Source organism: Mastigoproctus giganteus, chromosome 3 (assembly GCF_048544385.1).
Source record: "Mastigoproctus giganteus isolate SK-2022 chromosome 3, ASM4854438v1, whole genome shotgun sequence".
Lineage (NCBI taxonomy): Eukaryota > Metazoa > Arthropoda > Arachnida > Uropygi > Thelyphonidae > Mastigoproctus > Mastigoproctus giganteus.
The window spans coordinates 93,013,885-93,039,818 of NC_143577.1; the positions used below are offsets into that span (position 1 = coordinate 93,013,885).

Sequence of the window (25,934 nt, forward strand, 5' to 3'; positions counted from 1 at the left end):
ACCATTTCGCTGTCCTATAAATTGTAATGTTTCCTAATAGCCAGTCCATTAAGACTAGATACCTGAAATTAACACTATTTTAGAAACTGGAAAAAAAATATATATATATATATATAAAAATTGTGTTAATTTTTTATATCTCATTTTAATGGACTGAACTATTAGGAAATGTTAAAATTTAAAAGATAGTGATATGGTAATTTGAATAAAATGTGAATCGGGAATTTTTTATATTGTATATGAATATTATCTCAACAATCTTTTGGTGAAAGGCAAACTAAAAAGTCAATAGGTGAAATTTTAAATTTATACATTTTTGTGTGAAATAGCATGTGTAAAATATCAAAAAACTTGTGATCTTAACAGGAGACACACACACACACACACACACACACACACACACACACACACACACACACACACACGCACACACACACACACAGATTAAATTCTTCTCATTACTTTGAGTGCCAAGTTAAACCAGGAATGAGAAAACTGACACCCACATGTGGCCCATAATTAGTTTACAAACTGTCTTAAAAATAACAAGTATTAAAGAATTTTTTTTTTTAAAATATAGACACAGATATGTATAAAATAAAAATGGTGAGAAGATAAACACACATAACTCTACCATCAGAAAATGCAATCTGGTTGCAGTTATGTTTATGGTCTGGACTGCTTTCTCTATAGTACTAGTTGTTACAATTTTGTTCTGTTTAGATACATAGCTCCTTTTATAGTTATCAAGGTGGTGAATATTGTTTTTGCATGTACAGAGGAACCTGTACATTACACATTCACCCTGTTTTGCACGAACTTGCTCCTTTTCACATATACATTGAGTCAAACCAGTGATCTTGTTTATAATTATTTATATTAAAACTTGTTTAATATAAATAGAATACTTAAAATAGAATTAAAACAAGATTATAATCTTGTTTTAATTCTATTTTAATCTTCTACCTGACTAGTTTTTTTTATTACTGGCAAATATTGGTGAATTAATAAAAAAAAGTTGAAAGTTAATTTCATGGTTTTAATAAATGTGACACATACTTACTTCTCAAGATAAACAGCAAACCCTTATGGCTCAATTGTACGTAATCAATTTTATGCCAAAGGAGTGGACTCTTCTATGCAGTACTGAGTTAAAAATATCTGAAATAACTGTAACAGAAAGGTGTACTGGAGGACAATGGGGGCAGCGGGAAGAAATCCGAACTGCATAAATCTTGGGGGAATTTGTCAAGGTGTTTATTCCAAGTTTGTATTAGTGCTTGCAGTCCAATCCCAGTAGGCTTAACCTGTCCTGGGTTTATTTCTGTAGTACCTTGTAAACCGTGAATCACTAAGTACAGTCAGTTCTGCTATACTGCCGACTGGGTTAGCCAGGTGGGTAAAGTGCCTGCCTGGCAACCCAAAGGTCACAGATTCGAATCCCGTCTCGGGCTTGGATCAGAGTAAAATGCAAAAACCTTGGGAGGTGCATTATGGCCACAGACGCCGATGCACCAACAACTAAAAAAAAAAAAAAAAAAGTTCTGCTATAATGCACATTTTAGCAATGTGAATTTGCTCCAGCGCGATTGATATATTAGGTAACAATGCAAGTATAACACAATTTTCATTCTGGCTCATGCGTAATTTCGTCTACGAGAAAACAAGGTGTATGCAAAACCAGGCACCAAGCTGAATGTAGAGAGCTGCGCAGCAATATGTTTATGAAGCTTAAAGAATGTCAATTGTGTGTGTGAGAGCTATATTTTCCATTTACTGTAGTTGTATTGGTCAGAGAGACACTGTCATTTGCTATATTCACAAGATAACACATGATATTATAGGCCAATTCTTATTTTCAAGAGCTCACATATTTCTGTTCAAAACAGAAATTTTGTGAGCTGGGATAGCATGAGCAGAGGAGCACATTTCTGGAGGTCACTACCATAAAACAATTTGCAGGTCCCGGTTTTTTGGGCTTTTCTGTTAGTGTAATCTAATTATAAACGGGTAGTAAACTCAAACTTATTGCATTTGTGATAATACTTTTCGTAGATGCCATTACCGATAGCTGGAATTCTGTGGGTTTTTACGTTATTATGATGCAATATGAAATCTTAAATCATATAAATTCCCTTCCATGAAATCTTAAATTATATAAAAAAACAAATTTTCAGAATCTTTTCTTCATTCCTATTTTTTAAGCTTCATACATTTTACTTGTGCAAGCCATGTTCATCATTATTGATTGCTTATCTTTTTTTACTGTTTTAAATTTTACAGTCCAAAAAAAAAAAAAAAAAATAGTGAACAGAAATATCAATTGGTATGTATATATTACAGCGCTATAATTTCTGTAATATTTGTTTTTTTTTATTAGAAATTTAAGATGTTTAAACCTGTGTTAGCAATTTTATTGGGTTTACAACTTTTTTTAGTGTTTTACTTACCAGACTGAACATTTTTTTGAGTGCTCTGTCCCATCCCTATTTATCCCATAAGCCCTATTGTTTGTAAATACCATATTGCAGAGATTTTTAGGAACATATGTACCACGTCATAGGTAAGCTTTGAATTTTAGCTGCACAGTTCATACATAATAGCTTTCTACTGATACTATGTAGAAATTCATGGGCCTCAATATAAAGACTTTGTACTGCCATGTTCTATAAGTGCCATAGCAAACTCAAGGGCAGAATACTGAACAGGGGCAAGACATGCTAGCATGCTCTCCCTAGCACAATCATATGCTGGGACACCATATCAAGGCAAGGTCTAATTAGCACTTTGTAGAAGTGAAGCAATGTGTAACGATTTGCACCATGTTGTAAAAGAAATAACTCTGTTAATTTTTTTTTTTTAGCACTTAATCCACAGACGTGTATTCTAAGAAGTTCAACTTACTATTGAAGACCAGACCAAGGAGATAAATGCTATTCACAACTGAGATAGGATGATTTGTTAAGTGTAGCTCGGAATCAGAATACATCTTCTGTTTGCTAAAAAAGTGTATTACACTATATTTCTGGTAAGATAGTCGGTAACCATTCTGTGCCATCCATAGTTCAATATTATTAATTGAGATTTTGAGTTGGCCCTCAATGAAGCTCATATTCAAAGAACTATCAGATCATCAGCATAGAGATGTGAGTTTACAGTGTTCAGAATATTTTCGGTCATATGGTTTATTCTTATTGCAAATAAGGTGGCACTCAGAACAGAGTCTTATGGGACTCCTTCCTCTTGTATATAGATTTGTGAGAGGACTTGCCAATAGCAAACATGACAGGTTCTATGGAAGTTTTGTATAAAGTACAAAGTGTCCTGGGCGCCTCTGTAGCCAGGTGGGCAGGAGCAGCAGTGCATAGCACATGCTTCTTGATTAGACCGGGGTTCCAGCCCTTGAGCCATCAAATACGGAGGATGCGGAAAGGTCAGGGAATGACCACCGCATATCCCCGGAGCAATATGGCCTTAGTTGCTAATGCTCCTAAAAACTAAATAACAACAACAAAGTGTCCTCTTAGGTCAAGGGAATGGCGATCTCTCAAGATAACAAAATGCCATGTGGTGTTGTAGGCTTTCTCTATGTCAAATATGACATTGAAGCTCTATGTCAGCTTCAATGTCAAAGCATACCATCATTAGCAGAGGCATATGATGCAAGAAAACAAGCTTATGCAGCATCAGCCAAAAAAAAAAAAAAACACTCCCATTTCACCCCTCCATTCGTTCCACATACCTATCCAGCTCAACCTTAAATTTATTTAGGCTATCAACTTCCACAACAAGGGATGGAAGTCTGTTCCACCAACCAACTACCCACTGGCTAAAGGCAAACTTCCACACATCTATCCTACATCTGTCTTTCCTCAATTTGAATTTGTGCCCTCTCAGGTGATTATTCTGAGCAAGAGGAAGAATCCCATCAGCATTGAGCTTGCTCAAACCATTCAAGGCTTTATACACCTCATTCAGATCACCTTGAATTAGATGCTCATTTCAGATAAACACATTCTTGATGTTTTGTTTCAGCTTTTACCATGAGATCCAGGGATGATTGGTTTTTCCTAAAACCAAACTGATTATCAGAGATTAGATTTTGGGACTCAAGATACCAAGTCAGCTAATGCATATCAATTTTTCTAGGGTTTTACTCAAGCAGCTGGTAAGAGAAATGGGCCTTTAGTTGTGAGGAATAGAGTAATCTTTCCTGGTTTGGGGATTGCCAATATGTAGGAGTGGTGCCAGGTACTGGGGAATGAAATGTTCAATGGAGATGCAGGTGTAAGAATAAAAATTTATTATCTAAGTTTTGGAGCATTATGCAATATATTCCATTAGGATGCATCCCAATGGAGGGGTGAAGAAGATGTGGTTCCGAAGTTCAGTTTGAATTTTTCAGCTAAAGCTTTAATCTTCCGAAATGATGGATCACATGCAGTTGAAACAGACAGCGTGAAAACATGGTCTCTAGGGCATTTGCGATTCCTTCAGGAGTAGAACACTCCTACCCATTCCAGATAAAATTGGATATGATAACAGAGGAAATTTGCCATTTAGTTGCTTTATTTTTCTCCATATTATTCTTACAAATATATTTTTGTTAATTGAGGTTGCAAAATAATCCAGGAGTATTTTAGCTGTCTTCCTGATGTGGCAGACCTTGGCTCTAAGTCTCTTATAATTTATAAGATTGTGGTAAGCAGTTTATGGAAAAGATTCCACACTCAGTTTTTTGCATTCTTATGGTCTTAATTTTGCCAATAATGTATAGTTCTATAGTTGCTTGACTCTGATTGTGAGATGGCTGTAAATGCAGCTGCTATATTTGTTTGGTGATTGCATCAATAGGATGAGAATCAATGATCTGATCATCACAAGATATGTAGGAAGCATGCATAATTTGCCCAACTGCCTTAGAAAATTTACATTTTATGTAGTTTTCTGAAGTTATGGAGGGTGATGTTTGAATTCTATTTATTAATGGGTAGTGACCAGTATTGAGCAGTTTATCAAGAGCTATCCACTCAATCCTAGGAAAGAGGGATGGAGAGCAAATAGAGAGATCTATTGCAGAGGTTGTTCCTGTAGAGAGATGGCTATAAGTTGGTAATCCAGTATTCAGGATGGTTAGATTTTGTCTGTCAATGAGCATTTCAGTGAGTTGGCCTCATCCATCTGCATTGGGATAATCCTACAATGGATGGTGTTTTTTTGACATTGCCCAATAAACACAAAGGGATTGGCAACCGCAGAATGATACAAAAATGACTGGATGGCAGGTAGATCAAAACAAATGTAAAAGTAATACCAATCACTATACAGGTAGTAACAGCTTCAATGAGAGTTTGCAAGGGACTCTAAGTCTAGTAGTATGGCTACCCCTCTGTGAGCATTATTTCTAACAGGTCTGTCTTGTTGAAAGAGAGTATAATTTTTTTCCTTTGGTTTTTTTTTTAATCAAGAGAGATACCTGAGGTGTAAAATATCTCTTCTTTTTTTTTTTTTTTTTTTGATTTGGTAGTTGTTGGCGCATTGGCTTCTGTGGCCATATTGCACCTCCCAAGGTTTTTGCAGTACTTTGATCAAAGCCCGAGGCGGGAATCGAACCCACGACCTTTGAATATCTCTTCTAAGCGGGTGCCAACTGGATTATGTTGCTGAATTAGCTCATGGGTGTCATCAGTACTGCTGCAAAAGCTTTTGTAATTCCATTGGATGATGTTTCATTGTTTGGATTTAAATGAAGAAGCCAAGTTTGTCTGCTCATTGAAAGTCTACTTGAGGCTGTCAATTTTCATTTAATTTCTTTTTGAAAAATTTGGTCATGTGTCTATATCATCCTCTGGATTGAACTCCAAAATGGTTTCACCTTGACTGAAAATTTCAGTGGCATTCATAAGGAATCAGTATTGTCTATTTCTTCCTACTTGAATCTCTGTTTTCTGTTTAGAGAGGTCTTACAGGAGTTGTAAGAACAACAGGTGGTATCATGATTGGTGTATTGTTAGTGCTATCTTCATTCTGTTGCTTTGTGGATGGAGATGTTTGGCAAAATTAACGTATCAGCCTGAACTGATACTGAATGAAATCTTTGGGAGGCTTCGGCATACGTACATCATGCCATGTGTCATTGTAATTGTATTCATGCTTCTGAAAAGAGTTTTCTATCTTGAAAAAGGGTTTTTTTTTTTTACTAGATAGAAAACAAAGGTTAACAAAAATTATTTCTGTATTTTTTTCTCATATTTTCAGTGTTCAAGTTTCAGGGAAGGCTGCATGATTGTCTTTACAATTGACTTGGATACATTGAGTGACTCGATATGTACAAACTGAAAATGTCCTCATTTCCGACACACAACATTTTATTGGGTTCGGAATGCATGGATAAATGTGACGGTTCAAATAACTGGCTTTCACTGATAAAGATAGATTTGGTGAACTAAACATCAATATGATGTGTGCGAGTTGAAATAAGCTCACTACCTTTCTTCTCCATAATTCTCTTTGCCTGTGTGACCTCCTGATCCTGCAATTCCTGGACAATTTCCTGTTCTGAGACATTCATTAGGTCCCATTCTGAAATTATACCATTTGAGGTATCGAGTGTGGCTTGTGAAGACACCTTAACTGGAACTCCACCAAACGAGGTGAATTTGAGCAGGGACTCAGTGTTTATGGCTAGTGGTCTCAACCAATGGGTCACCAGAGTTCAGTCTTTGCACCATTCTCAGGAAACCAGCTATGTTTTCAAGATATTTCTTTACGAGAAACGCCAATAGATTGCCCATGGACTGGTTTGTTAAAGAATGCAGACTGACTTGGGAAACTTGGATGTTCTACTCGGGGAGCATCTGTCTTCAGTTTCTTTGGGTTGGTTAAGTCATCAGTGGGTTGATGAAAATCCATAAGAATTTGGATTTGCAGTCTGAATTACTGGAAAGTTGTCATAGATCATGTTTTGCTCCTTTTGGCCTTTGGGGGGGGAGGATTAGATTTACTATCCAGGTTTCTGGCCCTGCCACAGGGAAGCATGAACAGTTCCACAAGGTCACCAAGCGGCTGTGTTAAGTTTGTTAGTACTTATAGAAAAAAGAAACAGAAAAGTGGATTTATTTTCTGGGTTTCTGCCTACTTCTAGTGTGGAAGAGCCACTCTAATTTTTAAATAAAGAAACTGGTAGTTCAAACAAAATAATCTATTTACTGAAATCACATGGCATCAGGGCCTAAGTCTTGAACAGTATCTCTTAATTGGTATAAAGAGAGTAGTAGCTTCTACAGTTGCATCCCTGAATACTCCCCATTTAGAGTTTGCTGTTTGGTAACTTCATCAGTTGGTCCCACTGCGTTGAATTTAAAGACTATTTGAGGCCACTGTAGTCAGTTTTACAAAAGCTCTTCCCTTTGCCCCCAACAGAGTTACATCTTTAAGTAAATTCCATATCAATTTCTTATGGTCTACATCACTGCCACCCAGTGGGTCTTTTTATCTGTATTTGGCTAAAATAGGCAAAAATTGTAGTATAACAAACACGTGCAGTCTTCAGGGAGGAAAGATAATTATCATTCATGGAAGCAGTAGATACTGCTTATATAAAAAGCTATATTTGGTTTTGAAGTTTATAGCTTGCATTGCCTTGCTCACATCTTACTGCCAGAGCAGCTCATGGGGTCTTGTATATAATATACAGGAATTTTACTAGCAGAGATAAGGAGGTAACTATCCCATTGTATAATGCAGCATTTCCTAAACTTTTTATAGTAACAAAACACTTTTCATCTCAATATATTTATAGAATACTTACAAAACACAAGTTTAGCAGGAGCCAAAGAACTGTTTGCTAGTATTTTATTACAGGAGAATCATTATTTTCAAGATATGTAAAGCCAAAATTAAAATAATTGTCATCATACTTTTGTTTTGGTCTTTTATTAGTTGGTTCCTGTTTTTTCACTTTGGATTTTTGGGGAACAAAAGGCTGCAATCCTCACTTTGAAATGTGACAATATTGTGCTGGTTTTCATCAACCACAGTTTCAATACCAGAAGTACTTGCTTCTCATTTTAAAGTTCCTTTTTTCAACCACAAATCCATGGTCATTTATTTTAATAATATTTTGAGATACTGATAATTATCAAAAAAAAAATTTATACAAGGAAGTGAGTTTAGCTATGATATTGGTTCACTTCTCCTCTCCCTGTGTACTTCAGGCTAAATCGCATATGAATGGCATATTAGATCACTACATTGCTACTTTTTCATAGATGTCATTACCTCTATGCATACTTCTCTATGCAAAGCCCATGAAAATAATGTGTACCCAGGTTCTATTTGATTATTTGTCTATGCCAGTATATTAATAACCAAAAAAAATAATATTAAAAATTATAATGATACAAAAGTGGTGTACACTACAAATATGTAAAATTTATTTTATTTTTTTAATTATTAATTATAATTTTTCACAGAACATTAGTGTTCTTCGGAACACAGTTTGGAAAACGCTAGTATAATGCATGGTCAGGCCAAATCTTGAGTAATGCACACAGGTCTAGAGGTTTCAGTTTAGGAAGGATGTGGATCGGATGGAATGGGTGCAGAGAAGAGCAATGAGATTAATAAAATTCCTGTTACCAGAAAAGTCTTCAGTTCTGCAAACTGTTGGAGACAAGACAGCTGTGAGGAAATGTGATTGAGGTGTTTAAGGCTTTAAATGGATTAAATAAGCTCACTGTTAATGGAATCCTTCCTCTTGCTTGGACTACACACAAGGGGCATAAATTCAAACTGTATTTATTCCCCCTGCAATGATACTTAATGGATGGTTGCAGGGTAGAATGTGTGGAAATCTACCTTCAGTCAGTGGGTAGCCGATTGTTAGAACACCCTCCCATCTGGTGTTGTAAATACAGGTGGGTAGATTGAATAAATTCAATGAAGAACTACACAAACTTTTAGATGGGATGGATAGGTGACATGGGAAGTGTGTTTTGTTTTTTTCTGATACTTTAGAAGCTTGCTTTCTTGCATCATATTTCACTAATATTTTGTATCACAAAATTCATAAGCATGAAATTCATTCATAGCTACTTCAGTAAGAGCCACAACTTATTCATTGGGCATGTGTATCTAAGAAATGATTTAATAAATAAGCAGAAGACTGTTTCAATGGAGGTCTTGAAATTGTTTGAGAAAATAATGCTACTCTGCATATATGTTTTATTATCTTTTCTGTCAAAGGTTACTGTTTTTCCTCCAGTGACAGTGCTTGGGATTACACTCTTCTGAAGTGACTATTAGCATTAACAGAGGCATGTGATGCAAGAAAGCAAGCTTAAGCAGCATCAGCCAAAAAAAAAAAAACCACTCCCATTTCACCTCTCCGTTCGTTCAAAATACCTCTCCAGCTGAGCCTTAAATTTATTTAGGCTATCAACTTCCACAACATGGGATGGAAGTCTGTTCCACCAACCAACTACCCACTGTCTAAAGGCAAATTTATCACATCTATCCTACAACTGTCTTTCCTCAATTTGAATTTATGCCCTCTCAGGTGATTATTCTGGGCAAGAGGAAGAATCCCATCAACATTGAGCATGCTCAAACCATTCAAGGCTTTGTACACCTCTATCAGATCTTCTCACAGGTGCCTAGTCTCCAGGCACTGTAATTTGCAAAACTTGAGCCTATCTTCGTAAGAGCAACCCTTTGTTCCATTCACTAATCTTGTTGCTATTCTCTGTACTCGTTCCAGCAACTCTACATCCTTCTTGAAATGAGGCCTCCAGACCTGTATACAGTACTCAAGGTGTGGCCTGACCATTGCCTTATACAAGGGAATAATCACCTCCATATCCCTGCTAGAAAAATTCCTGTATATCATTGACAAGACACCATGAGCTACTCTTGCAGGCAGATATGAAGTTCTCTGCACTGCTCAGAGAACTCCATATCTGCCTGCACAATTACCCCCAGGTCCTTTTCATTCTCTACCACTGTCAGTGTAGTACCACAGAGTTGATACGTTGCTCTGGGGTTATTGTTTCCCATATGTAGTACTTTACATTTATCAATGTTAAACTTCATTTGCCACCTCTCAGCCCAACTACTCAACCTTTCTAAATCCTGTTGCAGCGGCATGGGATTACTTCAACATCATTTATAAATACAGAAAACAACAATGGACCCAACATTGAACCCTAAGTGACTCCACTAATAACATTAGTCCACAATGAGCAGTGTCCATTGATTACCACTCTCTGTCTTCTCCCCCCTCAACCAACCCTTTATCCATAGCAGCAATTTGCCTCCAATGCCACACTGCTCCAATTTGTTAGCAGTCTTCCATGTGCAACGGTATCAAAAGCCTTTCTAAGATCCAAATATATAATATCAAAGTTATTCCCTGCATCCAGTTCTTTTGGGACTGCATCATAGTATCCAATCAAATTGGTCAGGCAAGACTTTCCCTTAACAAAACCATGCTCTGTCCAAGCTATAACTGAAATCTTGTCTAGATGATCTTGCAGTGCTTCTTTAACCAGTGCCTCCATTAATTTTCCTGGAACAGAGGCTAAACTAACAGGTCTATAATTACTTGTGTCAGCCTTTGATCCTCCTTTGTGAATTGGGATCACATTTGCACATCTCCAGTCTATGGGTACCTCCCCTGAGTCCAAAGAAGCTCTCATAATTATGGCTAAGGGTTTGCTTACTTCCTTTGCTCCCATCTTTAATATAACTGGATAGATCCCATCCACCCCGGGTGCCTTTTTTATGTTTATCCTCAATTTCTCCTCCACTTTCCTCTCAGTTATTACAAAATAATCTAGCTCACTACCAGAGTTTACTTCACCTCTGGCAGTCCCCTTCCTGAATAACTCCTCATGTGTGAATGTAGATGTAAAAATACTCATTTAGTTTGTTTGCCACCTGAGCAGGATCATCAACAGTTGAACCATCAATATCCAGTGGAGCAATCTGATTCATCCCTTTCCTTCTAGAGTTTTCATAGGTAAAGAACTCTGTTTTTCTTTGTATCCTTTGCCAAGGATTTCTCATAATCTGCCTTTGCCTGCCTAATCTCCTTTGTGACTTGGTTACAGACTAGCTTATATCTATCATAGGCTTCCATGTCACCCATTAATTTATATGTATCCCATATATTTTTCTTCTCTGCCATATGTTTCATTAGTTCATCTGACATCCATTTAGGCCTAATAGCCTAAATGGATGTCAGATGAACTCAGAAGCCTAGTAGCTTCAAAGATAAATTCTTTGAATGCTTCCCATTTTGAATTTGCTGTTGGTAAGATCATCAGTTGGTCCCACTGTATTGAATTTAAATACTGTCTCAGACCATCGTAGTCGCCTTTACGAAAGCAAGAACCCTTTCCTTTACCCCTGATGGTAGTGGTAGTAGTGGCATGTGATGCAAGAAAGCAAGTGTATGAGCTTATGCAGCATCACCCAAAAAAAAAAAAAAAAAAAATCACACCATTCCCTCCAAATGCCTGTCCAGTTCCTCCTTAAATTTATTCAACCTATCAACTTCCACAACGACAGATGGAAGTAGTTACATCTTTGAGTAAATCCCACTTCAGCACACTGTGATCACTGCCACCTAATGGTTCCTTTATCTGCAGATTCTTAATGCATGAAGAGTCACTACTGGTAATCAGATCAAGAGTATTATTCCCTCTATTTGCCTCTCGAACATGCCAATGTAGAAAACAATCATCCAATAAATCCACAAAAGCCTTGCTGGTGTGCGAGTGACCAATCTACAAATTCCAGTCAATATCTGGGAAATTAAAATCCTCCATTATAAGACTCTCTGATTTACTGGCCCACTATTTCCCTGTACAGTTTCTTATTATACTCATCAGAGTCATTAGGCCTATAGCACACTCCTACTCTCAATTTTGATCTCCCAGTGCTTATGTCACACCAAACTGACTTGACACTGCACTGTCCAGCAATGTCGACTGGCTTCACTTCCTTGGATTTTATGTGTTTCTTAACTAATAGCATAACCCCTCCTCCCTTCCTATCCTTTCTGTACACATTGTACTCCCCCAAATTTTAGTTCTGCATTCCTTATATCTGAGTGACACTACGTCTCTGATATCCTATATTTATTCATGAGCCAACCTAAAGTTACTAATATCATTTTTCATCAAATAACACATAATCAATGAAGTGAATCTGTTATTTATTAAAAACTGGAAGGCACTGTTGTGGCTATATCAAAAATAAACTATTTTGATCCATCATTGAGGCCACCTGTTATCTGACAATTGAATCGATTAGTTCTGAAACTGGTCACAACTTGCTTTTGAATCTTTAGCAAATAACAGATTCACCTCCTCAATGATGGTATTCAGTTACCCTTAAAATTATCCTAAGCTCTTATTGGCAGGACAATAGTGTTCCCACCCCAATGTTTGAAAAAATAAAAAATGTAATGCGGAGTAACATTATTTTTTCAAACTTAGAGATCTGTTTCAGATGCTCTAGTATCAGTAAATCTTTTTACACAAGATCAAAGCCTAATCTAAAAATATTTAAGATAAATATAATCTTTCTGTTCACAAACTGTTTCAAAGGTACTGAGATTAATTTTGAAAAACATGTGAATAAACTCCATTGCCATTTTTTTTAATCATCTAATTATAGTAAATCTCTTTATTCTAAATGAAGCAAAGTCTTAATTAGGAACAGATTGAAAGGAAACTTTAACCAAGTTATGAGACATCCTAGAAATCTTATGACTTACTACCTTCATTCAAACTAATAAGATACTCATATGAAATAAGCACATTATCCAAATTTTTTCTGGTTTATGGTAGTTGTATTAACAGTTCATCACAAGCAAAGAATTAACTGCAATGAAATGCTTAAAAAAATTTTTATTACAGAGTTGATGGAACTGTAGAACGACAGAGTCCTGGGGTCTGTGGTGAGCGCATATGTCCAGTGGGTTATACCGGAGAAAACTGCCATATTTTACACAAAGATAAAACTCCACCTCAAATCCTGCACTGTCCAGTTGACAAATGGATTATTAGCAACAAAAAGGCTACCAAAATTACATGGGAGGAACCAAGATTTACAGATGATTTGCGGTCTATAAGAATTATTGAAAAGAATGACTTAACATCAGGTAGATTTCTTATTGATTATATTCTCTTTGATTGTAAGGTAGTCAATATTATATTCAAGTGTATAGGAACATTTATTTTAGGTTTTATTTTATTTTACTATATTGTTTGATTTCTTAATGAGATATGATTATTTGACTGAACTAGTTTTCATTCATAATGCTAAAACAGTTATTAAAAGCCAAAAAATGTTTCAGTATATCACACCTGGAATTATGTCAACTATTTCTGAACAATAGGAACTTTGCCATTGCTCTTACATTGCCTTGTCACAGAGTCAAGTGGTGACTCTGTGACAAGACTCCTTGACACAATGTCAAGTGGTGATGCCTTGGGATGCATCATCTTTGTGTCCCAAGATACACGAAGCACTTAATTAGGACATGCAGCATTAGTCATACAATGGTTTCCTAATACACTGTAGTAGTACCTCACACTCTGTGGTTCTAATATTTATTTTATTGAGAATATAAATTATTTCTTTATAATCCTTTCAAAACTTCTTTATAATTACTTCAAAATATTAGCAACTATATACAAGTTTATTGTACTTATATATAGTTGCTTTCTATGTTCAAGGACTCAGCATATTACTGCACTTTATTATGAAATTTCTTCCAATACTTTAAATTATTTAAGATGACTTCCCCATGAAAAAAGAAAAAAAAAACAACTAGCCAAAAAATAAGAATAGTATTGATTACTGCATGCAAATCAACTCTATTGAAGAATGGATGAGACCTTTAAATATAGGAAGATTGGCTACAGCAAGAGCAAATGAAATCCTTTAGCAAATTGAAGTGTCAGAGCAGACATAGAATGCAATCCAGACTTGCAAATGGCCCAATATAAGAAGATAGCGAATGCAGCCAGAAATTCTAATCAAAAACAACTGAATAAACAGAATTAGATGAGGAGCCTGAAATTCTGAAAAAACAAATACTGAATAAAATAATTATGGTAAAAGAAAAAAAAAAAATTAGTCACTGTTGTCACAAAGGCATTAAAACTGGAATTCAGTTGGGCATTTCTAAGCTTTCTTTGTGAACTAATCTCAAATCCAAATTCTTCACATAATAAAAGGTTCCCAGCAAACATTAGGACATATAAACAGCACTATATCATTAGTACTAGTAGTGGCAAGTGATACAAGCTTATAAAACTTTGGCTTTGATAGGCCCAAAAGTTGCTGATATACCCAGCATAAAAGCGTATTGTTTTAAAATTCATGTCCATTGCCATTGCATGTAAGGTTTATTACTGATTTATCATATTTCCATCTAGCTGAGGACAACTCTCAAAAATTTGTATAATCGTCTCTGCTTGATAGCACAGAAGCTGTTAATGCAATTTTCAGATTACCTAATTGTCTGTCATAGAGCATTAGACACTAATTTTCCCAGTAATTTGACAGATTATAATAAATTATTAATAAAAAATTAATTACTGTTTTTGTTTGCAACTAAAATGCAGATTAACTTTTTTAAGTTTTCTTCCAAACTAATGCTGCACAAAACTTTAAGCTTAATCTTTTCTCCACTATATCTGATTAACCCTCTGATGGGCAAGCAAATTTTTCTTCTCACTGACAGATGCACTTTGGGATCAGGTATGCCATTTTATAACATTAAAATCAGCATGAAAAAATTTAAAACTGTTCATTTTTGATGCCACACTTCATTTTCAATCTATTACAAAAACAATTGTGAATAATAATTTTTTTTTATATATATTAAAAGTCTATATTTTTAATTGCATTTTTAGAATAACACTCCCTTTACAATGCTTTAGACAAATTAAAAAAAAAAAAAAAAAGCCTATATTTGGACAATTATCTTTACTCAGTGAGCAAAACACGAAAGAAACTAAAATTGAATTTTCTGCTCCATGAAGTTAGTAGTAGTAGTGGCATGTAATGCAAGAAAGCAAGTGTATGAGCTTATGCAGCATCAGCCAAAAAATATAATCACGCCATCCCCTCCAAATGCCTGTAAAGTTCCTTCTTAAATTTATTTAACCTATCAACTTCCACAACGACAGATGGAAGTTTGTTCCAACAAATAACCACCTGCTGGTTAAAGGCAAATTTCCACACATCTATTCTACATCTGTCTTTTCTTAATTTAAATTTATGTCCCCTTAGGCTCGTAATCTGAACAAGTGGAAGGATCCCATCAGAATTCAGTGTGCTCAACCCATTCAAGGCCTTATACACCTCAATCAGATCACTGTGCAGTTGCCTAGTCTCCAGCCACTGCAATTTACAGAAATTAAGCCTCTCTTGGTAAGAGGCTTAATTCCTTCCCTTCATTCCCCACACCAATCTTGCCTTTCTTCTTAGGAACATCCTTCCTAAAATGAGGCCTCCAGACATGTACACAGTACTCAAGGCATGGCCTGACCACTGCCTTATACAAAAGGATAATCGCCTCCTTTTCCCTGCTAACAAAATTCCTGTATAACATTGACAAAACCCCATGACCTGCTCATGCAGCCTTGTCTGCATTGCTCAGAAAACTTCATATCTGACTGCACAATTACTCCCAGATCTTTTTCATTTTCTGCCACCCTAAGTGTAGAAGCACACGGTACATTCCTCTGGGGTTACTTCTACCCATATGCAGTACTTTGACAAATGCAATGTTAAACTTCAGTTGCCACCTCTCAGCCCATTTGCCCAACATCTAGATCCTGTTGCAGTAGCACACTGCCATTACTGTCATTAACAACTCTGCCAACCTTTGTATCATCTGCAAACTTCGACACTAAGCCTGATATACCTTCATCAACATCATGATAAATATACAAAACAACAGAGGACCCTACACCGAACCCTGTGGGACTCCACTAATAATATTAGTGGATATTAGAGATTAGTGGATATTATTAGTGGAGTCTCTAATAATATTAGAGACTCCACTAATAATATTAGTGGAGTCTCACACTCTTCGTGCACTTGTGCACGAAGAGCAGCACCCATTAATTACCACCCTCTGTCTTCTCCCACTCAACCATCCTTTTATCCATTATAGCAACTTACCCTTAATACCATTCTTGCACTGCTTCTATTGGAATGAGCAGAAGCCTGGAAAACAGGATGCAGGATGTTTCAGAGGCTGCTGGGAGTCATTGCGGTACAAATAAACACATGGGTTGGTTAGGGCAGCTAATAATAGAAACAGGTGCATGTATACTTGCATGTACACCAATGCTAGGAGTTTGGTAAATAAATTTGATGAATTTGAGGTATTGTTCAAAGCATCAAAGGCTGATATTGTTGGGATATCAGAGACATGGTGTCACACAGATATAAGGAATGCAGAACTGGAACTTGGGGAGTACAACGTCTCCAGAAAGGATAGACAGGATAGGAAGGGAGGAGGGGTTATGCTATTAGTTAAGAAACACATAAAAACCAAGGAAGTGAAGCCAGTCGACATCGCTGGACAGTGCATTGTCGAGTCAGTTTGGTGTGACATAAGCATTGGGAGATTGAAATTGAGAGAAGGAGTGTGCTATAGGCCTAATGACTCTGATGAGTATAATAAGAAACTGTACAGGGAAATAGAGTGGGCCAGTAAATCAGAGGGTCTTATAATAGAGGATTTTAATTTCCCAGATACTGACTGAAATTTCTGGGTTGATTACTCACACACTAACAAAGCTTTTCTGGATTTATTGGATGATTGTTTTCTACATCAGCATGTTTGGGAGGCAACTAGAGGGAGTAATACTCTTGATTTGATTATCAGTAGTGATTCTTCATGCATTAAGAATCTGAAGATAAAGGAACCACTAGGTGGCAGTGATCACAGTGTACTGAAGTGGGATTTACTCAAAGAGGTAATTACCATCATAGGTAAAGGGAAGGGTTATTGCTTTCGTAAAGGCGACTACGATGGTCTGAGACAGTATTTAAATTCTATACAGTGGGACCAACTGATGACGTTACCAACAGCAAATTCAAAATGGGAAGCATTCAAGGAACTTATCTTGGAAGCTACTAGGCTTTACATACCAACTAAGAAATATTGTTCAAGGTTTAGGCCTAAATAGATGTCAAATGAACTAATGAGACACATGGCAGAGGAAAAAAATGCAGGGGATACATATAAATTAACACGTGACACAGAAGCCTATGATAGATATAAGCTGGTCTGTAACCAAGTCACAAAGGAGGTTAGGCAGGCAAAGGCAGATTATGAAAAATCTTTGGCAAAGGATGCAAAGAAAAACAGCAAAGGGTTCTTTACTTATGTAAACTCTAGAAGGAAGGGGATGAATCAGATTGGTCCACTTGATATTGATGGTTCAACTGTTGATGATCCTGCTCAGGTAGTTAACATACTAAATGAATATTTTGCATCGACATTCACACATGAGGAGTTATTCAGCGAGGGCAATGCCAGAGGTGTATTCAACTCTGGCAGTAAACTAGATAATCTTGTAATAACTAAGAGTAAAGTGGAGGAGAAATTGTTGAAGATAAACAAAAGAAAGGCACCTGGGGTGGATGAGAACTATCCAGTTATATTAAAGGAGGCAGCAAAGATAGTAAGCAAACCCTTAGCCATAATTATGAGAGCTTCCTTGGATTCAGGGGAGGTACCCATAGACTAGAGATGTGAAAATGTGACCCCAATTCACAAAGGAGGATCAAAGGCTGACACAAGTAATTATAGATCTGTGAGTTTAACTTCTGTTCGAGGAAAATTAATGGAGGCACTGGTTAAAGAAGCACTGCAGTATCATCTAGACAAAACTTCAGTTATAGCTCGGACACAGCATGGTTTTGTTAAGGGGAAGTCTTGCCTGACCAATTTGATTGGATACTATGATACAGTCGTAAAAGAGCTGGATGCAGGGAATAACTTTGATATTATATACTTGGATCTTAGAAAGGATTTTGATACTGTTGCACATGGAAGACTGCTAACAAATTGGAGCAGTGTGGCATTGGAGGCAAATTGCTGCTATGGATAAAGGGGTGGTTGAGGGGGAGAAGAGAGAAAGTGGTAATCAATGGACACTGCTCATCGTGGACTAATTTTATTAATGAAGTCCCTCAGGGTTCAGTGTTGGGTCTATTATTGATGATGGTATATCAAGCTTAATGTCAAAGTTTTCAGACGATACAAAGGTTGGCAAGGACACTACTCACCCTATGCTGCTGCAACAGGATCTGGAAAGGTTGAGCAGATGGGCTGAGAGGTGGAAAATGAAGTTTAACATTGACAAATGTAAAGTACTAAATATGGGAAACAGCAACCCCAGAGCAACGTATCAACTCTGTGGTACTACACTGACAGTGGTAGAGAATGAAAAGTAGCTGGGGGTAATTGTGCAGGCAGATATGAAGTTCTCTGTGCAGTGCAGACAGGCTGCAAGAGTAGCTCATGGTGTCTTGTCAATGATATACAGGAATTTTTCTAGAGGGGATAAGGAGGTGATTATCCTCTTGTATAAGGCAATGTTCAGGCCACACCTTGAGTACTGTATACAGGTCTGAAGGCCTCATTTCAAGATGGATGTAGAGCTGCTGGAACGAGTATAGAGAAGGGCAACAAGATTAGTGAATGGAACAAAGGGTTGCTCTTACGAAGAAAGGCTTAAATTTTGCAAATTACAGTGTCTGGAGACTAGGCACCAGTGAGCTGATCTGATAGAGGTGTATAAAGCCTTGAATGGTTTGAGCATGCTCAATGCAGATGGTATTCTTCCTCTTGCTCAGAATAATAACCTGAGAGGGCATAAATTCAAATTGAGGAAAGAAGATGTGTGGAAATTTGCCTTTAGCCAGAGGGTAGTTGGTTGGGTTGGAACAGACTTCCATCCCACGTTGTGGAGGTTGATAGCCTAAATAAATTTAAGGCTCAGCTGGACAGGTATTTCGAACGAACGGAGGGGTGAAGTGGAAGTTTTTTTTTTTTTTTTTTTAACTGATGCTGCATAAGCTTACTTACTTGTATCATATGCCTCTACTAATACTAAACAAGTTGTAGTTAACTTACAGATATGATTCGAAAATGCAGTAATATTCTCCCCTAATTATATATCAACATTTGATAGGTTTATTATATATCAACATTTGAGTATATATGAACATTTGCAACCAAGTATTAAATAAAAATTTTTACTATATGAAATGATTATGTTTATTTGTTTTTAAAGGTAGTTTTCCTATACAAAAAAAAAAAATAAAAATTATAGAATCCTGAATGAAAAAGAACAAATTACAGTCAGTCCTCGTATAGCACATAGTTTTGTTCCTAGAAACCCTCGTGCAATGCAAAATCATGCAATATAAACAACAGGCCCTATATGGGGAAAATAGGGTTAGGTGCCGACCACCCAATATTGAACACACATAACCAAAACATTACTAAACACAATAAATAATCATAATAAAATACGTAAATATTTTATTACGACTATTACATAATAAAATATTGTTAACTTGTTTTTTGTTTGATTTTCTATCCAAACAGATGACAGCCATTCCATCTCTTCCAATTCTTTGTCTTAATCTAATGGATTTTAATTACACTTTGAGTTGTTCCTGCTATGAAAGTTGTGCTTATTTTCTCTGCATTCTTTGTAATTCTCGGCATTGTCTCATTTAGGTCTGTAGTACGTGCAATCAAAGCGTTTCACAATTTCATATTTTTTCTCTATCAACAGAGGCGGACTGGCCATAAGCCTTACCAGGGAAACCCCGGTGGGCCAGAGGCTGGTGTGATTTTGGCCATAAACCTTAGTATGAGGCCACTACAAAATTTCCCGGGTAAGAATTTTTGATCCAGTCCACCTCTGTTTATCGATATTGCTTTTCTTTTTCTCTCTGAATCTGCAGTGTCTTCACCAGGACGCTTCCTTTTCACACCTTTTAAATATTTTACTCATTTTTAGGGAATAAAGCGCAATTACAAAACGAGGAGGCACGTTTGATACACAAAAAACAAAGCTGTGCGCGTGTAGCAACTGAATAAACAACACCGTAAAGACAGAGATACACTAATAACACCTCACATTTTACTAAAGCACATTTCTAGGAGTTACTACCATAAAACAATAAAAACAATTTCCAGTTACGTTTCTGCTAGTGGAATCTGTTATAAATTGGTAGTAAACTCGATCTAATTGCATTTGCGATTATATCGATAGCTGGACGCTTCTTGATTAGACCAGGGTTCTAGCCTGTCACCACCAAATACGGAGGATGCGGGAAGGTCAGGGAATGGCTACTGCATATTCCTGGAGCAATATTGCCTTAGTCGCTAATGCTCCTAAAAACCAAAAAAAAACACAAAAAGATAGCTGGAATTGTGTTGGTTTTTATGTTATTATGGTGAAATGTGTTTCCCCTTCACTGATATAAAACACATAAATACATTTTCAGAATCTTCTATTCATTCCTATCGTGTTGCATTCAATTGGGGTGATTCCGCGTTCGACTGCCAATTCTTGTAAACACAAAGGTGAATCGTGCATAAGCGAATTCAGTTTGTGTTATATAAGATATCATTCCCCTATTTATAAATCGTATATGATCGAATTTGTGTAGTATAAACACGTGTTATACGAGGACTGACTGTATAAAGTTTTTTTTTTCACGACTTTGAATGGTTCCTAGCATGCATAAAGCAACCTCTATAACAATGATCTGCTTCTATTGGTTAAAAACAAATCATGTTATACTGTAGCACAGAGAGGATACTTGGAAACTATGAGATTGTCATTTCCATCAAATCAATATCACTTCATAAGTGGAGCAATCCATTAGGATTGCTGCAATTTTTAACTGAAATTATCTACAAAACAACACTAGAAAATTTTTGAATGTTATTTTGCATTGTGAGGGACACAGTCATGAAAGAGACATCAAATATGCAATAATATTGTATGAGCACCAGCAGTAACATCACTCATTAGCATTAGTAGAGGCATTTGATGCAAGAAAGCATCAAATGCAGCATCAGCCAAAAAAAAAAAAAACCCACTGCCACTTCACCCCTCTGTTCGTTCAAAATACCTGTCCAGCTGAGCCTTAAACTTATTTAGGCTATCAGCCTCCACCACAAGGGATGGAAGTCTGTTTCACCAACCAACCACCCGCTGGCTAAAAGCAAATTTCCGCACATCTATCCTACATCTGTCTTTCCTCAATTTGAATTTATGCCCTCTCAGGTGATTATTCTGAGCAAGAGGAAGAATCCCATCAGCATTGAGCATGCTCAAACCATTCAAGGCTTTATACACTCCTATCAGATCACCTCGCTTGTGCCTAGTCTCCAGACACTGTAATTTGCAAAACTTAAGCCTTTCTTCGTAAGAGCAACTCTTTGTTCATTCACTAATCTTGTTACCCTTCTCTGTACTTGTTCCAGCAGCTCTACATCCTTCTTGAAATGAGGCCTCCAGACCTGCATACAGTACTCTAGGTGTGGCCTAACCATTGCCTTATACAAGGGAATAATCACCTCCTTATCCCTGGTAGAAAAATTCCAATATATCATTGACAATACACCATGAGCTACTCTTGCAGCCCATCTGCACTGCTCAGAGAACTTCATATTGGCCGCACAACCACACCCAAGTCCCTTTCATTCTCTACTACTGTCAGTGTAGTACCACAGAGTTGATACATTGTTCTGGGGTTGCTCTTTCCCATATGTAGAACTTTACATTTGTCAATGTTAAATTTCACTTGCCACCTCTCAGACCATCTGCTCAACCTTTCTAGATCCTGTTGCAGCAGCATAGTATCAGTAGTGTCCCTGACAACCCTGCCAACCTTTGTATCATCTGCAAAATTGGACATTAAGTTTGATATACCATCATCAATATCATTTATAAATACAGAAAACAATAATGGACCCAACACTGAACCCTGAGGGACTCCACTAATAACATTAGTCCACAATGAGCAGTGTCCATTGATTACCACTCTGTCTTCTCCCCCTCAACCATCCCTTTATCCATAGCAGCAATTTGCCTCCAATGCCACACTGCTCCAATTTGTGCAGAAGTCTTCCGTGTGCAACAGTATCAAAAGCCTTTCTAAGATCCAAGTATATAATATCAAAGTTATTCCATGCATCCAGTTCTGTTGTGACTGCATCATAGTATCCAATCAAGTTGGTCAGGCAAGACTTTCCCTTAACAAAACCAAGCTGTGTCCGAGCTATAACTGAAGTCTTGTCTAGATGATCCTGCAGTGCTGCCATTAATTTTCCTGGAACAGAAGTTAAACTCACAGTTCTATAATTACTTGTGTCAGCCTTCGATCCTCCTTTGTGAATTGGGGTAACATTTGCACATCTCCAGTCTGTGGGTACCTCCCCTGAGTCCAAGGAAGCTCTCATAATTATGGCTAAGGGTTTGCTTACTTCCTTTGCTGCCTCCTTTAATATAATTGGATAGATCCCATCCACCCCAGGTGCCTTTCTTGTGTTTATCTTCAACAATTTCTCCTCCACTTTACTCTCAGTTATTACAAGATTCTCTAGCTTACTGCCAGAGTTGAATACACCTGTGGCATTTCCCTCGCTGAATAACTCCTCAGTGTGAATGTCGATGCAAAATATTCATTTTGTTTATTAGCTCCCTAGCAGGATCATCAACAGTTGACCCATCGATATCAAGTGGACCAATCTGATTCATCTCCTTCCTTCTGCAGTTTACATAAGTAAAGAACTCTTTGCTGTTTTTCTTTGCATCCCTTGCCAAAGGTTTCTCGTAATCTGCCTTTGCCTGCCTAACCTCCTTTGTAACTTGGTTACAGATCAACTTGTATCTATGATAGGCTTCTGTGTCACGTGTTAATTTGTATGTATCCCATGCATTTTTCTTCTCTGCCATATGTCTCATTAGTTCATCTCACATCCATTTAGGCCTAAACCCTGAACAATATTTCTTAGTTGGTATGCAAAGCCTAGTAGCTTCCAAGATAAGTTCTTTGAATGCTTCCCATTTTGAATTTGCTGTTGGTAACATCATCAGTTGATCCCACTGTATAGAATTTAAATACTGTCTCAGTCCGTCGTAGTCACCTTTACGAAAGCAATAACCCTTTCCTTTACCCCTAATGGTAGTTACCTCTTTGAGTAAATCCCACTTCAGCACACAGTGATCACTGCCACCTAGTGGTTCCTCTATCTGCAGATTCTTAATGCATGAAGAATCACTACTGATAATCAAATCAAGAGTATTACTCCCTCTAGTTGCCTCACGAACATGCTGATGTAGAAAACAATCATCCAATAAATCCAGAAAAGCCTTGCTAGTGTGCGAGTGACCAGCCCCCAAATTCCAGTCAATATCTGGAAAAGTAAAATCCCCCATTATAAGACTCTCTGATTTACTGGCCCACTCTATTTCCCTGTACAATTTCTTATTATACTCATCAGAGTCATTAGGCCTATAGCACACTCCTACTCTCAATTTTGATCTCCCAATGTTTGTGTCACACCAGACTGACTGGACACTGCACTGTCCAGCGATGTCGACTGGCTTCACTTCCTTGGATTTTATGTGTTTCTTAACTAATAGCATAACCCATCCTCCCTTCCTATCCTGTCTATCCTTTCTGTAGACGTTGTACTCCCCAAATTCCAGTTCTGCATTCCTTATATCTGTGTGACACCACGTCTCTGAAATCCCACAATATCTGCCTTTGATGTTTTGAGCAATACCTCAAATTCATTTACTAAACTCCTAGCATTGGTGTACACGCAAGTATACATGCACCTGTTTCTATTCTTAGCTACCCTAACATAACCCATGTGTTTATTTGTACCGCAATGACTCCCAGCAGCCTCTGAAACATCCTGCATCCTGTTTTTCAGGCTTCTGCTCATTCCAATAGAAGCAGTGGAAGAATCTCTTTCACCTCTGCCAGTGGCTACTGTTAATCTATTAGTCTTTGTCTTCCCCCCCCCCAAGCTAGCAGTTTTCCGACTCACCTAACACTGCCTCAATAGCATCAGCAAATATTCTTGCACTCTTTCTATTTAAGTGTATCCCATCCCTGTAGAAGCAGTCTCTCCTGTTAACAAGTACAGTCCAGGCTGAAAAAAATTCTACCCCTTGAGCCTTGCACAATCTTTACAGGGCTGAATTGATCGACAAGGCTCTCATCATATACTCCCTCCTATCGTGTCTGGCAGAATTGCAGACACTTTCAAGTTCAACCCTAATTCACGGCTTTTTTTCAACAGTGACCTGTACTTGTTACGTAATCCTGCCGGTCTCCTACTCTTGATATCATTAGTGCAAATGTGTACAACTATATCATCTTTTGTGCCCTTAAAAGATGATATCCGCTCTACAACGTCATCAACCTTTGCCCCTGCCGGACATACCCTGGTCCTGTTCCACCTATCCTTTTTACAAAGCATGTTCCCCGTTTCCCTGACAATAGTCACCAACAACTACTAGTTCCTGTGGGACCAGTGCATTCTGCCTTGGGGGTTGCCGCTGTGTTGCGTGATGACCAAGTGCAAGCTCTGGCGTTGATGTGGGCAGCTGAGAGCTTGATGGGCCCCTCAATTTAGTTCCTTCGAGGGCATCCACCCTGTTCTTCAAGCTCTCATATAGGCCCATAACAATGCTGAGTTGTTGCCTGATTTCGATACACTCCTTTTTGAATGTTTTGAAAATTTTTGAATGTTATTTTGCATTGTGAGGGACACAGTCATGGAAGAGACATCAAATATGCAATAATATTGTATGAGCACCAGGAGTCACATCACTTATTACATTAGTGGTGGTGTTGTTGTTATTTTGTTTTTATTAGCATTAGAAACTAAGGCCATATTGCTCTGGGGATATGCTGTGGTCATTCCCTGACCTTTCCACATCCTCCATATTTGGTGGTCATGGACTTGAACCCAGGTCTAATCAAGAAGTGTGTGCTATGCACTGCTGCTCCTGCCCACCTGGTTACAGAGGCGTCCATTAGTGGTGAGAAACCCCTGGTGGGTCACTGCAATTAGCACTTTAACATGTTAAAGCAAAAATTAATGTTAATTAAGCATTATATTATATCGTATCAAAAGATAAATTCCTGCCAGAATGGACAAATGTCATAAAAATGCACTCATCTGTATGGATAAAAGCATGCAATTTGCAACCAAGCATGAACCTAGAAAAAGCCTAGAAAATGCCTTTACAGCTATTTTTGAATCACTTTCAATAGTGTATATATATTGATGGTTTTATAATATAGTGTTCTTGGGTCAGTTTATCTATGTACAGAGTAGCTGCATATTTTAAATTAGAGATAGGCCTTGTAAAAATAATATCCTGTCTGTATAATACTCTTTCCAGGACCATTGCTAGTGCTTTAAATTTATAATAATGGGAAAAACTATTTTTGTGCCTCTAGCTTAATCAGCAATAGCTTGTTTCTGCAAAATTTAATCTACTAATCTGTTAGAACATTTTCTATAATGTGATCTGCATGGTACTGTAATTTATTAGATTACATTAATATGCACATTATCATTTAGTAATGCCATATTTCTTTCAGGCATTACAGTGTTCACTAGCTTTAGGATTCCAAATAAAATACTTCTGTTTAAAAAGAGAGAGAGAGAGAGAAAAAGAGACTGATTTCCAGAATATAATCTGGCCTTATTAAGTTTGTTTCTCTGTAAAATGATTTCTGAGATAAAGGTTTTTGCATACATGGTGATTTCAAGGAATGCAGTTTCCAATGAATTGCTGGAAATCATCTCATACCTGAAATAAAAAAAAAAAAAA

The 25,934-nt window shown here is 37.2% G+C and overlaps 1 protein-coding gene across 1 annotated transcript in view; it reads left to right on the plus strand.

The window, feature by feature from the left end:
* Positions 1–25,934, plus strand: part of LOC150088154 (uncharacterized) — a 611,850-nt gene that overhangs the window by 452,472 nt on the left and 133,444 nt on the right. Inside the window, exon 43 of the mRNA XM_090369355.1 lies at positions 12,927–13,171. Coding sequence (XP_090225481.1) covers positions 12,927–13,171 — 245 coding nt within the window. The remainder of the gene's footprint in view (positions 1–12,926; positions 13,172–25,934) is intronic.